The 13,953-nt window shown below is 49.4% G+C and overlaps 1 protein-coding gene across 1 annotated transcript in view; it reads right to left on the minus strand.

Moving 5' to 3' along the window:
- Nucleotides 1-13,953, minus strand: part of ALLC (allantoicase) — a 29,730-nt gene that overhangs the window by 7,181 nt on the left and 8,596 nt on the right. The window contains exons 4-9 of the mRNA XM_088794665.1: nucleotides 10,961-11,054; nucleotides 8,711-8,761; nucleotides 5,639-5,726; nucleotides 4,285-4,410; nucleotides 3,101-3,180; nucleotides 2,085-2,217 (exon numbers count right to left, since the gene is read on the minus strand). Coding sequence (XP_088650791.1) covers nucleotides 2,085-2,217; nucleotides 3,101-3,180; nucleotides 4,285-4,410; nucleotides 5,639-5,726; nucleotides 8,711-8,761; nucleotides 10,961-11,050 — 568 coding nt within the window. The 5' untranslated portion in view covers nucleotides 11,051-11,054. The remainder of the gene's footprint in view (nucleotides 1-2,084; nucleotides 2,218-3,100; nucleotides 3,181-4,284; nucleotides 4,411-5,638; nucleotides 5,727-8,710; nucleotides 8,762-10,960; nucleotides 11,055-13,953) is intronic.

Consider the following 13,953-nt stretch of genomic DNA (forward strand, 5'->3'; position numbering starts at 1 on the left):
TAAAAAGCACTAATATAAAATAAGACGTACACAGTGTATTGTGGGGCTTATATGTAATCTGTGCGTAATTCATTTACCAGGAACAGCAAAAAGGAGGCTGTTGGGAGTACAGCTATACTGAGCTCAGGAAATGACTGCACAATGGCACTCAAATCCAGAGGGACAAATGAAGAAACCCAGAAATGACAAGTAGGAAGGTTAATATACCAAACCTTAAATAAATGTAAGTACATACTCGCATACCTGTCTTCTCTCGGCTTCTTTAGAAGACATGAAATTGTATAATTGTAACAAAATTATATAATTAATTGGGTTTTTAGCATTGATAGATGTACTTTGTATAACAATAGTGCCACCACAACGGGGAAAAGAAAGGAGAGCTGTATGAGAGTAATGTTTCTAAAAAGAAATAAAAATAAAATCGTGAAAAAATGATTAAAGAAATTAAAGTGCAGAGTGTCTATGAGTCAACTACTTGTTGACCAGTGTGCCTGTCATTCAGTGGGAAAGAAGAGTCTTTTCAACAGCTGGTCTCAAAAACCAGGTATCCACACGCAACAGAATGAAGCTGAATCCTTGCCTTGCGGCAATACAACAATTAACTCAAGGTGGATCAAAGACCTAAATCTAAGAGCTAACAGGATAAAACTCTTCAAAGAAAACATCTAGGTTTTCTTCATGACCTCAGATTTGACAATGATTTCCTAGATATGACTCCAACAGCACAAGCAACAAAAGAAAAAAACACGAAGTTAAAATTCATCAAAATTAAAAACTGTTGTGCCTCCAAAGACATCGTTGACAAAGGGCAAAGACATCCAACAGAATGGGAGAGAATATTTGCATATATCGGGTAAAGGATCTGTATTTTAGAATACACAAAAAACTGTTATAATGCAATAATGAAAGACAAAAACCCAATTTAAGAACAGGAAAAGCTCTGAATAAACATTTTTCCAAAGAAAATAGACACATGGCCAAGTAAGCCCCCGAAAAGATGCCCCTTATCGTTCATCATCAGGGAAAAGCAAATCAAAACCACAATGAGAGAGCCCTTCGCATCCCCTGGGGTGGCCATAATCCAAAAGGCAGATGATAACACGTGTTGGTGAGGATGTGGAGAAATTGGAAGCCTCATACGCTGCTGGTACGAAGTACAATGGTGCAGCCACTTCCTCAAACAATTAAAAACAGAGTTGACATACAACCCAACAATTCCAATCCTGCATACAGACCCAAATGAAGACATACGTCCACAGAATAACGTGTACAGGAATGTGTATTATTCATTGCATTATTCATAGCAGCCCACAGGTGGCAACTATCCAAATGCCTATCACCTGATGAGTGGATAAACAGCATGGTCCATCCCTTCAACGAAATATTATTTGGCCATAAAAAGGAATGAAGTATGGATACGTGGCAAACATGGATGAGCCTTGACAATATTATGCCAAGTGAAAGAAGCCAGTCACAAAAGACCATGTATATGAAATATCCAGAATAGTCAAGTGTACTGAGACAGAAAGCAGGTTAATGGTTGCTTAGAGCTGGGGGAGGGGGGCTGGGGGGAGGGCTGACAGCTGAAGGATGTGGGATTTCTTTTTTGAGGTGATAAAAATGTTCTCAAGTTGACTGTGGTGATGGTTGCACAATACTATATATTTACACAGACTTTAAACCATGTACTTACATAACTATAAAGCACTGAACGGTATACTTTAAGTGGGCGAATTACATGTTATGTGAATTACAATAAAACTATTAAATAAGACAAAATGAGGGTGACTTGTACATAACACTTCAACTGCAATATACCTGTGAGAAATTCCTAGGCGGTATCTAAGCTAATGCAGTTAGTTCCACCGCACCCTAACCGGCGTGATAGTTTCTCGATAACTGCCTATGAACGGCTGTGTTAAAACAAGGATTTCCTAGAGAACAAAAAGGGCAAATTATGATCTTAAAGTGCTAGAGAGACCAGTGACCAAGAAAGAAAGGGTGACTTCATTTTATATTTTTCAAACATGCCAATGTTAAGTAAAGAAGCCATAGACCTGGAGATGGGTCCACGTCATATTTACCTGGGAAAATGTTGAGTCTTATGTGAGTCCATCTCTGATGGGAATTAACAAGAAAATAATTGTGGCCGGAAGCAGGCTTCCCGGGTTCAAGCTCTGTCATGGGAACCAAATAATCCCAGTCGTTGGACTTCAGCTGGCAATAAATATAACAATGTTAGCAATGGCTCCAGGGAACAATAAATTCTTTCCCCCTAGCAGCTGGGGGTGGTTATCGGGTAGAAATTCTCAGAATAAAAATTAATGATGGATGCCTAATGGAACACTTTAATAAAAATACTAATAAAGATCCAGTCCCAGGTTTAATAAACAGAATAAGGCCCTGGTTTCTTTCACCCTGATGAAAACAGCCCCTGATGGTGGCAGGGGCCGGGGCAGGGAGAGTGAGGAAAAAAGACAGCATCTGAGATTTCTCCAAATGCCTCGTCTTGAGGATTCTTAGAGAGAAGAAACCAAGATGGTGATGTGAACATTCAAATAGAGTCCGGGGCTCTTCCCATGGACCCCAAGACCTGGCCTCACTTGGTTAGCCTGAGCCTGCAACAGTTTTCTGCAGCTCAGTGCTTCTCAAACAGAAGGGCCGGTTCTTTATTCCCTAGTCTGCTATGGATCAATGCTTTTGTAAAGCACAACGTAAGTTAATTCTGGACATATAAACATTAAAAAACAAGAACGCAGCAAAACACCAGCCCAAGTGTTTGTTTCATTAAGTTCATCAGGCCTGAAGTTACTTTGACCAATTCCCATAAAACGTATTTAAACTCTGTCAGTTTCTGCATTCATTCCATCGGGGGCAGCACTTTGCAGGTGGCTGGGGAAGCAGACTGAGCTGTGAGAAGCACTACACCCGGCACACTCCCTCGTGCCGGGTTGCAGAAGCCACTCACGGAACGTCTGCAAGGTGGCATGGGTGGTAAGTGAGGAGAGACAGGCAGGGCTGCATGTGCCACCACCTCCCAGGGCCAGGCGTGGGGACCACGTCCCTGCTGCCCTGACAAGCCCTGACCTGGAAGGCGTACCTCAGCAACAGCGGCCAGCTCCTGGGGGGTGGCTGCAGTGCCCGTCCTCTCTCCTCGCTGAGGCATCTGTGCTCCTTCATCTGAAGGGAGAGTGACCGTTTGGGTTACAGTTCGTGTTCAAGATCAAAAGGGATATGCTCTCTCTCGGGCGGTTGGATGGCAATTTTCATTTTACTAACGATAGTGTCTCTTACATCCAAGTCCCAGATGGTCAAAGTAATAGACACACCTGTTGAAGTTGCTCAATATTTGAAACACTATCGGTAATTTCAAAAGCAGTGCAATACATTTGGTAGCCCGTTTGCTTCAGAAGAGCAAATATCGGCTCCACGTTAAGTCACACGTCACCAAGTTTATCACTTGGCTAGAGTTTTCAGAAGCTGGAATATTGCCAGGGCCGTTCCAGAAACACTCCCTCCCTGGTGGCATCCTTAGAACTGCTCCTCGGGCAGTTCAGAAACAGAAGCACTGCGCACAAGTGATGGGCCGACAGACTCTTACCCATTTGTCACCAGCCATTTCCTGCTTGTACAATAACCTCTCTCCCATCGTCACTTAAGGTTTCAGGTTGCCCAGCTCTCAGGAGCAGAGCTCATCCACACCCACAGGGCTTTTAGTGCAAACTTGCCAACTGACGTGGCTCGTCTTCCCTAAGTGCGTGTCCATACACACACATACGGCACATATTTCTAAAATGTCTGTTCTGGGGCCAATGTCAGGTAATGCCAACTAAAGGAATAAAAAGGCTGGTCCAACGTGAAGAGCCTGTGTGATAGGTGTGGCCCAGCATTCAAGACGCAGGAAGGAACCTGCTGAAACCCCACAGCTGCTGCGTCACCATGACCCTGGGAGAACTGAGTGGGGCTGGGGCCGTGGGGCCCAACTCGTCCAGACAGCCCACCCCCTGCCCCGCACCCCTGCTCACCACACACATACAGGTGCCTCTGGGTGAGGCCTCTGAGTGTGAGGACAGTGGTATAGAAATGGGGTCAGAGAACATTGGGAAGCTAAAAATCAAACACCACAGAGCACTCTGCTGGGAATCGGAGCTTGAAAGCTGTGTGGCAGGCAGCAACGTGGCCTCAACAAGTTTCTGGACACGTCTGGGTGAGAAATGCACAGTCAGGGGACGGGGCCTCGTGACCCCACAATGCTCATCCTGGGGCCAGTGGTTCCCAAGTCACCTCCTTCCAAGTGTGCTGCTTGAATTGAAATTCGAGGAGCGTAGTCTCCCGTGAAGTGAGAAATGTCTACGTCGAAGCCCCTGATGACGCCTTGTATCCCCAGCTTGATGACGCACCAGTCGTGACCTACAGGACGGAAAGGACAGAACATCCCCGTTAGGGCGAGCTCGGCCCATGAAGCAGGGACCGAAGGGAGCTGACCTGCAAAGGAACAGCAGGGACACCCTCCTCCCGCCACAGGAAAACGTGCACAGTTAACTCTCAGCTGTGGCTGTAAGACCTGTCACAACGTGGGCACAGGGGGCCACCGTCCCCACACGAACCCCTGGATTCAGAGACCCCATGCTGACTCCAAACTGGTCATTTCCTGTGTGTCCTTGGCAGATCGTCCGGCCTCTCAGAGCCCTATTTGTCCCACTGCAAGTCAGGCAGGAGATGAGCGTCCACAAGCTGACATGTGACAGAGCTGGAGCGAGCCCCCAGCCCAGCTCAGCCTGTGTTCAATGTAAACCAGGGTCTCCTGGAAACACCACGTTTATTGTCCACCTTCGGCTTTGGGGGTTTCCTCGTGCCCCCTCCCAGATCGCCCCCGGTGGCCTGCTAAAGTCTACAACTTCTTCAAGTCTGTATGTCATGGGTAGTTCTCGCAGTCTGCTACAGGCCCTCTTAAAATGTCCAGATGTACTAGAAGGCAATAATGCCTGGAGTGCCACAGGAATGTAGAAAATTAGAAATAGCCAATATTTCTGTAGTGCTTGGAACAGAAAAAACAAACAAACAAACGAAACGCCCACCAGTTATTATTAGCCAAATGCTGGCTTCGTTTGCTTTTACAAGCAGTGTTCAACTTTAAAAGGTGTATCTTCATTGAGACTGATAAGTAGCAATGAATAAAGGTGACATCTTAAGGTGACATAAGAGATAGCACGTGCAGGGGCATAGGGCAGCTCTTGGTTCGTTTCCTGGCTTTTCTTAGCAGCATGTGACCTGGGCTAAAGTAATGAGCCTGTTTCCCTAGCAGTGAAATGGGGATGAGAACCACTCCTACAGAGAGCCGTGGAGACCGGATGAGAATAATGTCTGCACGTTGCTCTCCCCTCTTCCACGGCCGTCATCGTGTTCTCACCTTCCCACCAAGGTGTTGCAACTCCTTTTTGCCTGGTGATGCACAGATGACCAGGTCTCCACTACCCCTTCCTGAATTCTAGAGGCCAATGTTCAGAAGGGACATCTGCGATGACAGAGCATTCCAAGGGTCACATGTTAAAAGTGACCCAAAACGGACCCCGGCTTTCCAACAGCCCCTGTTTTCAAATGTCTCAGTATTGAACAAAGAGAGTCACCGTCTTATTACCTGGCATCCTTTTCCTTCTGGTCTCCCATCCATCCATCCATTTCCCAAACTCAGTGTATTCATGCTCTTTAAAACGTGGACTGTCACTCTAAAGCCAAGAAGTACAACAAATCAACAATTAACATTCACGCGTGAGCCTGGGCTCCCCGCATATTACCTTTGCCCCAAAAGGACAGACGGGCCGTGCAAATGGGGACCCTAGGGGCATCCTCAGTAGGCATGGGAGTGTCTGCCCCTCCCTTCCTGCACAGAACCCCTTTCCTAATCCGGTGCCTCCTTTGTACCTATCGCCTTCAGACAAAGAAACTCCACTCTGTGGCCTCAGCGCACAGAACCAGCCACGACAGCTGTGGGTAAAACCCAAAATCCCCGGGCCCCACAGACGATACGACTCCCTCTGCAGGCTAGGTGCCTCCCAAAATGCCACCGGAACAAAGAGAAAGGACAGCTCTCCTAAGCAACCCAGACAACACTGTTTAACAAGGAATTCAGCCAAAGTTGCGTGGAGAGCAGGCCAGGTGCTCGGGTCCAGCTGAACGCTTAACCCCAGCGCGCTGCACTGCTCAGGCCACCTGAGCGAAAGCGTGGACTCAAGTCACAGAAGCCAGCGTGGGGCTCAGTTCAGTCCCATGGGCCCTGAGACAAATGGCTGAGCACACGCCACCTCTTCTTGAAGAGCGGGGAGGGCCCTCCCCTCCTCATGGGGCTTAAAAGCCCTTGAGCAGCGCAGACTCGGAAATTGTGTGGCTCTTGGCAGGTGGCCAAGAATGGAGGACCTTTTCCCTGTCACATCAAGTCCCGTGCGAGGAGGCGGGGCTTCCGTCTCTGCTTAGGGACATCTGCCCACAGGTGCACAGGGAAAGGACAAAGTCACAGACAAGCGGTAGGTGGTGGGCCTGGGCAGGGCTCCCAGGGAGCCGCTGCTGGTGGCCCAACCAGGGGTCCCACACACGCGCTATGTACTCCCTAAGGCAAGGGCCCAGCGCGAAGTCCTCAGCCTCTTGTGCCTCAGTTTCTTCGTGTGTCAGAGGGGACAACACTGTCCTCCTCCTGGGCCACTGTAAGCATTAAAATGTTAAGTCACGCCTGGCACAGTAAGTGCCCCAGATTTGGTTAGCAATATTATACCAAACTTGGTGGCATTTTGGTCCCACCCTCCAGCTGTTCCTTTGTTAAGGAGCTGTGAAGCTTTGGCCTGCACTCAGCGAAAGGAGGGGTACACCACCCACGTAAACACCAGGCCACTCAGACCCCAAGCTTCCTGGTGCTTAGTTTAGCTTTGGTGGCAGGTGGGTCATTTCAGGTGTGTTGTTGCTGTAGCTGCCATGGCAACTGGATTAAGACACAAAGGCATGAGGGGACTGGAGAGAATGCTGCCTGACTGGTGGCAGTAATGTCACACAGGGTACTCACCTTACGGTGACAAATACATTCTTAAAGAAGCGAAAAGGAAACCAAAGGCCAGACCTCGGGGTGAACATACACATGCACACGGACGTTCACGACAGTTCAAATGGAAGCAACCTAAACGTGCATGGGGGGATGGGCCCACACCCTGGTCCATTGTCATCCGGCAGTTAAGGGGTCCCCGGACCTCTGCACCAGTGTGGACGGGGCACACGAACACCAGGGGGAAAAGCACGTTTGCAGAATGCTCAATCTTTTATGACAGTATGTGTACAAATTTAAAAATAAAAAGCAGTGTTATTTCCTAGACATGGATATGGATATATTTATTTAAAAGTACATAATATATTAGAAGAACACACCAATCTTATAGCACCATTAATTCCACAAAGGGAAGGAACGGGCTGGCATTAGAGCTGGAGGTAAAAGGGGCTTTAGCGTTACCTGTAACCTTCTCTCTTTTCCAAAAAGGAGAAGGTGTATATATGTATTTATATAGCTTAAGTGATTTGCAAGTGTGAGTGTACGTATGTACGTTTAGTGTGTATAGAGAGAGAACATATATACACTCAAGTGTAATGGAAGAAATAAGGCCCATTCTCTCGCACCCACTTCCCAAGCCGAGCTCTTCACAACCTTGAACATGTCTCATGTGCATATAACACGCATGGCCTTCTCTGGTTGCCAGCGCGTCGCCACATTCTCAACCTGGAAGATCCTTACGTGCTTATCGAGTCCAGATTGATGGACACTTAGGTTGGTTTCTCCCCTCGAATCAACACCGGAACTAATATTTTCTACACATCTGTGCCTACTGTGCAAGTGTGTGAATCTGGGGGATAGCTCAGGCCGGGCACGCATGCGTTTACATGTTTCAAAGGTAGGCAAGTGGTAAAATGGGGGCCTCTGACACTTGCTAGCTGCTCTAGTGACCTAGAACGAGTGAGTCGGCATCTGGTCCCTCATTTCCTTACGGTTTTCTCTGAGGAGTAAGTGTACAGGTGCCAGAAGCCCTCAGTGTCAGACTTCACCATGTGGGGACCTGGCCAGCTCCTGCCCAGGAAGAGCGACCAATTTACCAGAGTGACCAGACGGGCAGTAACCACCGAGGAGGCCAGCACACCGCCCACCAGTGGAGACTCTTGCTGCAGCCACACCTGTCCCAGCGTTAATTGTGTGTGCGCCTGCGTCTGCCTCCCCCTCGCAACAATTCTCGCCCCTCACGCTGGTGGGACAGATAGCAGAGTTCCAACGAGAGCCTCCATTTTTTCCCTATGTTTGTCAGTATTTTCTCTGTGCCTTTTCTAAAAAAACATGTCCTACACGTCCATAATTACACAGGTAAGACATTTTCCAAAAAATTCAAGATGTGTGCCGTTTTTCTTCCCAATGCAAATTATGACCTCCACATTCGACAGAGGATGTCAGTAGCTTCCCCCACAAAGCAATGTGGTCCCAAATCCCCGTGTCATGTCCCCGTCTGTGTCTGTTATGTCTTAGCCTGAGTGGATGCTGATTTCTACATGTGCCTATTGTTCTAAAATGCTAATTCATTGGGACGCATCACGTGACTCCCACCCCAAGTGAGCGGGAGGGTTTTAATTAACTGGCTGCGTCCATCACACTACACCAGCGTCCCCACCGCAGAACGCCGATTTACTATACCTTTATAAGGTTCTCTGCAGGAGCAAAAAAGTCATCTGTTGCAAATAAAATCTAGACAAATAAAGAGAGAAGTAAAGATAAAATAACCATAAATTAAAAACCATTTTATTTCATGCCCTAGTGAAACATTATGAGATGCAGTAAAAAGAAACCGTGCAATTGCCTGGGGGAAGAGAAACAATATGCAATTAAGCCGAGATGCTTTTTAAATCTTTCGATTTCATTGCTTGTCTCCCTGCTTAATCTTTTCTTCCCACCCTTTTTTCTTAATCCCCTTTACCATCTGGATGCAAAAGTGCTAACTTCTTACGCTTGGGAAGATAATTCACCAACTTTCTTCCTTTCAAGGATGAGGACCTTGGGCTTTGTGACCCTTGCACTGACAGAGCAGTAGCCACACCTGTGCTTTGGGCTCACAGGGGGATGCCCTGCAGGGAGGATGGCTGGTAACTGGTCGACCAGAGCAAGACGGGTTTGAGAGTGAGGTGGTGTGCTCCAAATTACACTAAGAAAGCAGCTGTAAAGCAGATTTTGCCAAGCAAAACCGGCTGCTGGTCACCCTTTCGAACCCAGGCCCCACTCACTGCTACAGTCTGAAGGGGACCCAGCCTACTGGTGTCCGAGTGCAGACCAGAACCTACAGGGTAGGCCAGGACCTCGCTGTTTTGGGGCTGCGGGTGGTTTGGATGGTCAATGCAGGGGAGTCGCTACTTGTCGGGATGGGCCTGCCCCTGAGAATTACTCCGGGCGAAGCACAGGTGAGTCCTTCCCCTACTCAGCATCTTTCACTGGCTCCGGGGAAGAAACCCTCACGGGGCACAGGGGGCCTCTCCTACCTCCACAGGCTCCACCCCCACTGCCCCACAAACCCTGGACGGTTCCAGAAACACTAAACCCACTGGAGCTTGCCGGGCTCCTTCTCAGCATCCTGTCTGAAACGGCCGCTCCCCCTTTCTTTGCCTTGCCAGCCCCCTCCCCCACTTAGAGCTTCACGTGCCGGTTAGTCCTTCCAACAGGTCACTTCCCCCACCCCGTGCCTGGCTGGTGCCCAGGGCTGGAGTAGAGGGGCTCCAATAGCACACTCCCAGGCTTAATGACGGCTCTGGTCTGCACTTTCCATTCAGCTCCCTGGCAGAGCATAAGCTTCCTGAGGGGAGGCTTGGGTCTTTCCTTCCACCATACACAGCGCCTTGCACATTACTGGTATCTTAGCAATTTCGCACGCAGCTTGTACCTCAGTCCTCTGCACACTCGGGAACCTCAGTCCTCTGCACACTCGGGAACCTCAGTCTTCTGCACACTCGGGTACCTCAGTCCTCTGCACAGTCAGGTACCTCAGTCCTCTGCACACTGACGGTACCTCAGTCCTCTGCACACTTGGGTACTTTAGTCCTCTGCACACTCAGGTACCTCAGTCCTCTGCACACTCAGGTACCTCAGTCCTCTGCACACTCAGGTACCTCAGTCCTCTGCACACTCACTCAGGTACCTCAGTCCTCTGCACACTCACTCAGGTACCTCAGTCCTCTGCACACTCGGGTACCTCAGTCCTTTGCACACTGACGGTACCTCAGTCCTCTGCACACTTGGGAACCTCAGTCCTCTGCACAGTCAGGTACCTCAGTCCTCTGCACACTCGGGTACCTCAGTCCTTTGCACATTGACGGTACCTCAGTCCTCTGCACACTCACTCAGGTACCTCAGTCCTCTGCACACTCACTCAGGTACCTCAGTCCTCTGCACACTCACTCAGGTACCTCAGTCCTCTGCACACTCACTCAGGTACCTCAGTCCTCTGCACACTCAGGTACCTCAGTCCTTTGCACACTGACGGTACCTCAGACCTCTGCACAGTCAGGTACCTCAGTCCTTTGCACACTGATGGTACCTCAGTCCTCTGCAATTGCTGAGGTAACACTTGCACAGTGTTCACATGTTGTCCAGGTGACTCTCATACTATATTCATGTACCACTGACAGGTAAATTTAAGAAAAAACAAACAGAGGGACAGTGGACTCTTCTCACACAAGTGCAAAGTGTCTTTTTGCTTTAAACTTAGGGCAATGCTACCCACGCTGGAATGCCCCCAAATTAAGAATAATTCTTTGGAAGCCTTTTGCAGTAATGGGCTTCGTCAGATAGGAGGACCCTCCTGCCCATTTCCTTTCTTTCTAACTAGGCTCTCAGCCATGGTGATGCGTCCCTAGCAAGGCTTCGTTCAGTCTTGTTCTTGTCGAGAGACCCGCTTACCTTTCCTCCCACAGACTCAGATGCCATGTCAATCAGCTGGATGAAGTTGGGACACCGGGCCAGCTTTCCCTCCCTGGGAGCGTCAGCCATGCTCCTGCAAGGAGAAAGCCAGGCGTGCTCAGTCCAGGTACCGAAGCACAGCTGCGCCCGTGTGCGTGAGCAAGGTGTCCTCCTGGCTCCCACGCCAAGGTCTGAGACGTCCCCCCACGCACATTGTCCAGTGGGTGTGCGGGCGCCTCCCACCCAGTGATCCCTTCAGGCTGAATGAAACGTGACTTTGCACCAACACGCTGAGACAGGGGATTAGAGCATGGCCTCCTCTGAAGTGTTTAAAATGTACAAATCCTACTGCTGCAAAATGCAAAGTGTTTTTTTAATGGGGAAAAGCTTTAATTTAGAGAGGAATAATTAGCTTTTAATAGTGTCTGGATCAATTCAAAAAACACTTATTGAGCACTAGGTGGTGATCCCTGGCTGGAAATGGGGTACAGAGGAGGACCCACCCCTGCAGGGCTCCCCACGGTGGGCGACAGGTGCCCACAGATGCTCTGTAACCACCAGACTCAGGATTTCTCCCTCCCAGAGAACAGGTACCAGGCCATCACCCTGCAGGGAGATAACGGGCTGGAGGTAACTGTCCGGCACCCTTATTCTGAAGTTGAGAAAACAGAGATGGAGAGGTGGAGAGAAGCGCCAAGGGGGGCCAAGGGGTCCCGACAGGCCCCAGGGTCTCCCACGCCTGAGCCAATGGATGACCCTTTGGTCCTACCCATTTCTTCTACCCCTCCTGGTGAAAAGAGAAAAGTGCATAAAAACCATTATCTCAGGAAGAATTTTTCTTATTTAGACAGGAAATACAAACAGTCAATGCCCATGAGATGTTAACTCGCTCTTGAAACCGCAGGAACACGATTAATCAGAACACGACACTTTCGCCTATGGAATGGACCCTTCCTTTAGACAGACAAGTACCCCCATAATCTGCTCCCAGGACTGTGAATTACAGCACTGTCTGCAGAGTGACTTGGAAATAACCATGACGTGAGCAGGCAGCTCCACGCCATCTCCTCCGTGGGTCCTGCCCTGACCCCTCCTGCTGGGGTGTCCTGGGCCCCCCGAGTCTCCCTGCTCCACTCATCCTCCAGTGATCTCATCCAGCCTCGCGGCTCTAACCTCATCCCGACCATCAGTAACAGCATGGCCTTCCCGGACCTCCACCCTCCACCCAAAGTACCTCCCCTCGGACGTCTTATCCAGTCTCACAGCCGGCACGTCCCCTACTCGGCTCCCGCCCTTCCTGACCCTGCTCTGCCCTGCGTCCTCCCCTCTTGGCCACTCACCCACTTCCCTTTACACCTCACATTCAATTTGTCGAAAAATCATGTCTACCTTCCAATTAGATCCAGAACCTTAAAAATATATCATATCTGGAATATTCTTTAAAACAACCTGGAAAATTTTCCTCAACATTCTGAAAAGGAGCAAAGTGAACAAGCGGGTAAGTGAAACATGACTGGCCATGAGCTGGTAATTGTTGTAGCTGGCCGATGGGTACACGGAGGATCCGTATAACACACGCGTTACAGGCATTACACACGCTCACGATGGGGGGGGGGCATCCTCATCTCTCGCCTGGGTCATTAAACTATCCCCACTGATCTCCCTACGGGCACCCTACCCTCTGTACAGTCTGTTCTCAACACAGCACCAGAGCCATCTGTCGAAAGCAAAAGCCAGATTCATGAAACCCTGCAGTGGTTCCCAAATTCAGAGTAAGAGCTGGTCCCTTTACGATGGCCACACGACACTCCCTCATCTGACCCCTTCTCTCCTACTCCCCACCTCCACTCCAGCCACCTCGTCTTCATGGAATGTTACAGGCATATTCGGCCTCCGTGACTTTGCAATGGCTGTTCCCTCTGCTGGGATGCTGTTCCCAAGTGTCTGTGCAGCTCACTCCCACATTCTCCTCAAGCCTTTGCTCAACTCTCACCCCAGCAGTAGCCAACTGGGACACCTCCATTCACAGGCGTGTGTCCACCACCCTGTAACCACAGAACCAGCTCATTCTGGTCCTGTCCTGTTTCTAACAAGACTGGGAGTTTACCCCACTCATGAGTAACATTTGTGCACCCTTAACTGCCCCCACACACACACAGAACCACAGGACCAGGACATCACCGGAACCGGAACCCAGAACCCTTTCAAGAGCGAAGGGTGCACTGTCCAGGGAGGTCTGGTGCTGAAACCGCTTAAGCCCGCCCCGAACCCTGGATCGGGGAGACAGGTGTGAGCCCCACCTGCCTCCTTGCCGAGCTCACAAATAGAGGCTCGTTCTTCTCTCAAAAGCCAGACCATAGTGTTGGCTTCTGGGGGGCGGGGGGCAGCGAGCCTTTGCTTAGCAACTCCCCAGCACTCCCAATACCCCACCCGACCTACCTTTGTCCCCGTGGCACAGAGACCTGCTGTATAACCCGTCTGTCTCTAACTCCTATCTGTGTGCCCCGTGAGGACAGTAATTTCATTTGGCCCACTGGTGTGTCCAGGGCTCGGCACACACAAGACGCTCGGTAAGCATTTGCTGAATACATGAATGTATGAGTAATGTTTTCTAACTCACTTTCTGTTTGGAAACTCTGGTTCCCTGAATGGACTAAAATCTTCCTGAGGATGAAGAGATACAGAAGAAGAAATTGGCTAACGTCACATGTTTGCAATGGCGTCATGCACAGTCCAAACATTTTATCTCATTTTAATCCTCGGAACAACTCTGTGGTGTTGGTATTATTCACATTTTACAGAAGAAGAAATGCTTCTTTGAGAGGTCAAGTAGATTTTCCAGAACACACAGCTGGGAAGTGGACCATGCTTCCCACCCAGATGTGTCCAAATATGATCAACCTGAAAGTTCCCAGTGCAGGGCTGGCACACGCGCTGTGTAAGGCTTGTGACATGAGCAAACCCACTTGTGATGCATTTGTTCCGTCAATAGT

The sequence above is a fragment of the Rhinolophus sinicus genome, chromosome 2, assembly GCF_057876585.1.
Source record: "Rhinolophus sinicus isolate RSI-liver-muscle chromosome 2, RSI-T2T, whole genome shotgun sequence".
In the NCBI taxonomy this organism is placed as follows: Eukaryota; Metazoa; Chordata; class Mammalia; order Chiroptera; family Rhinolophidae; genus Rhinolophus; species Rhinolophus sinicus.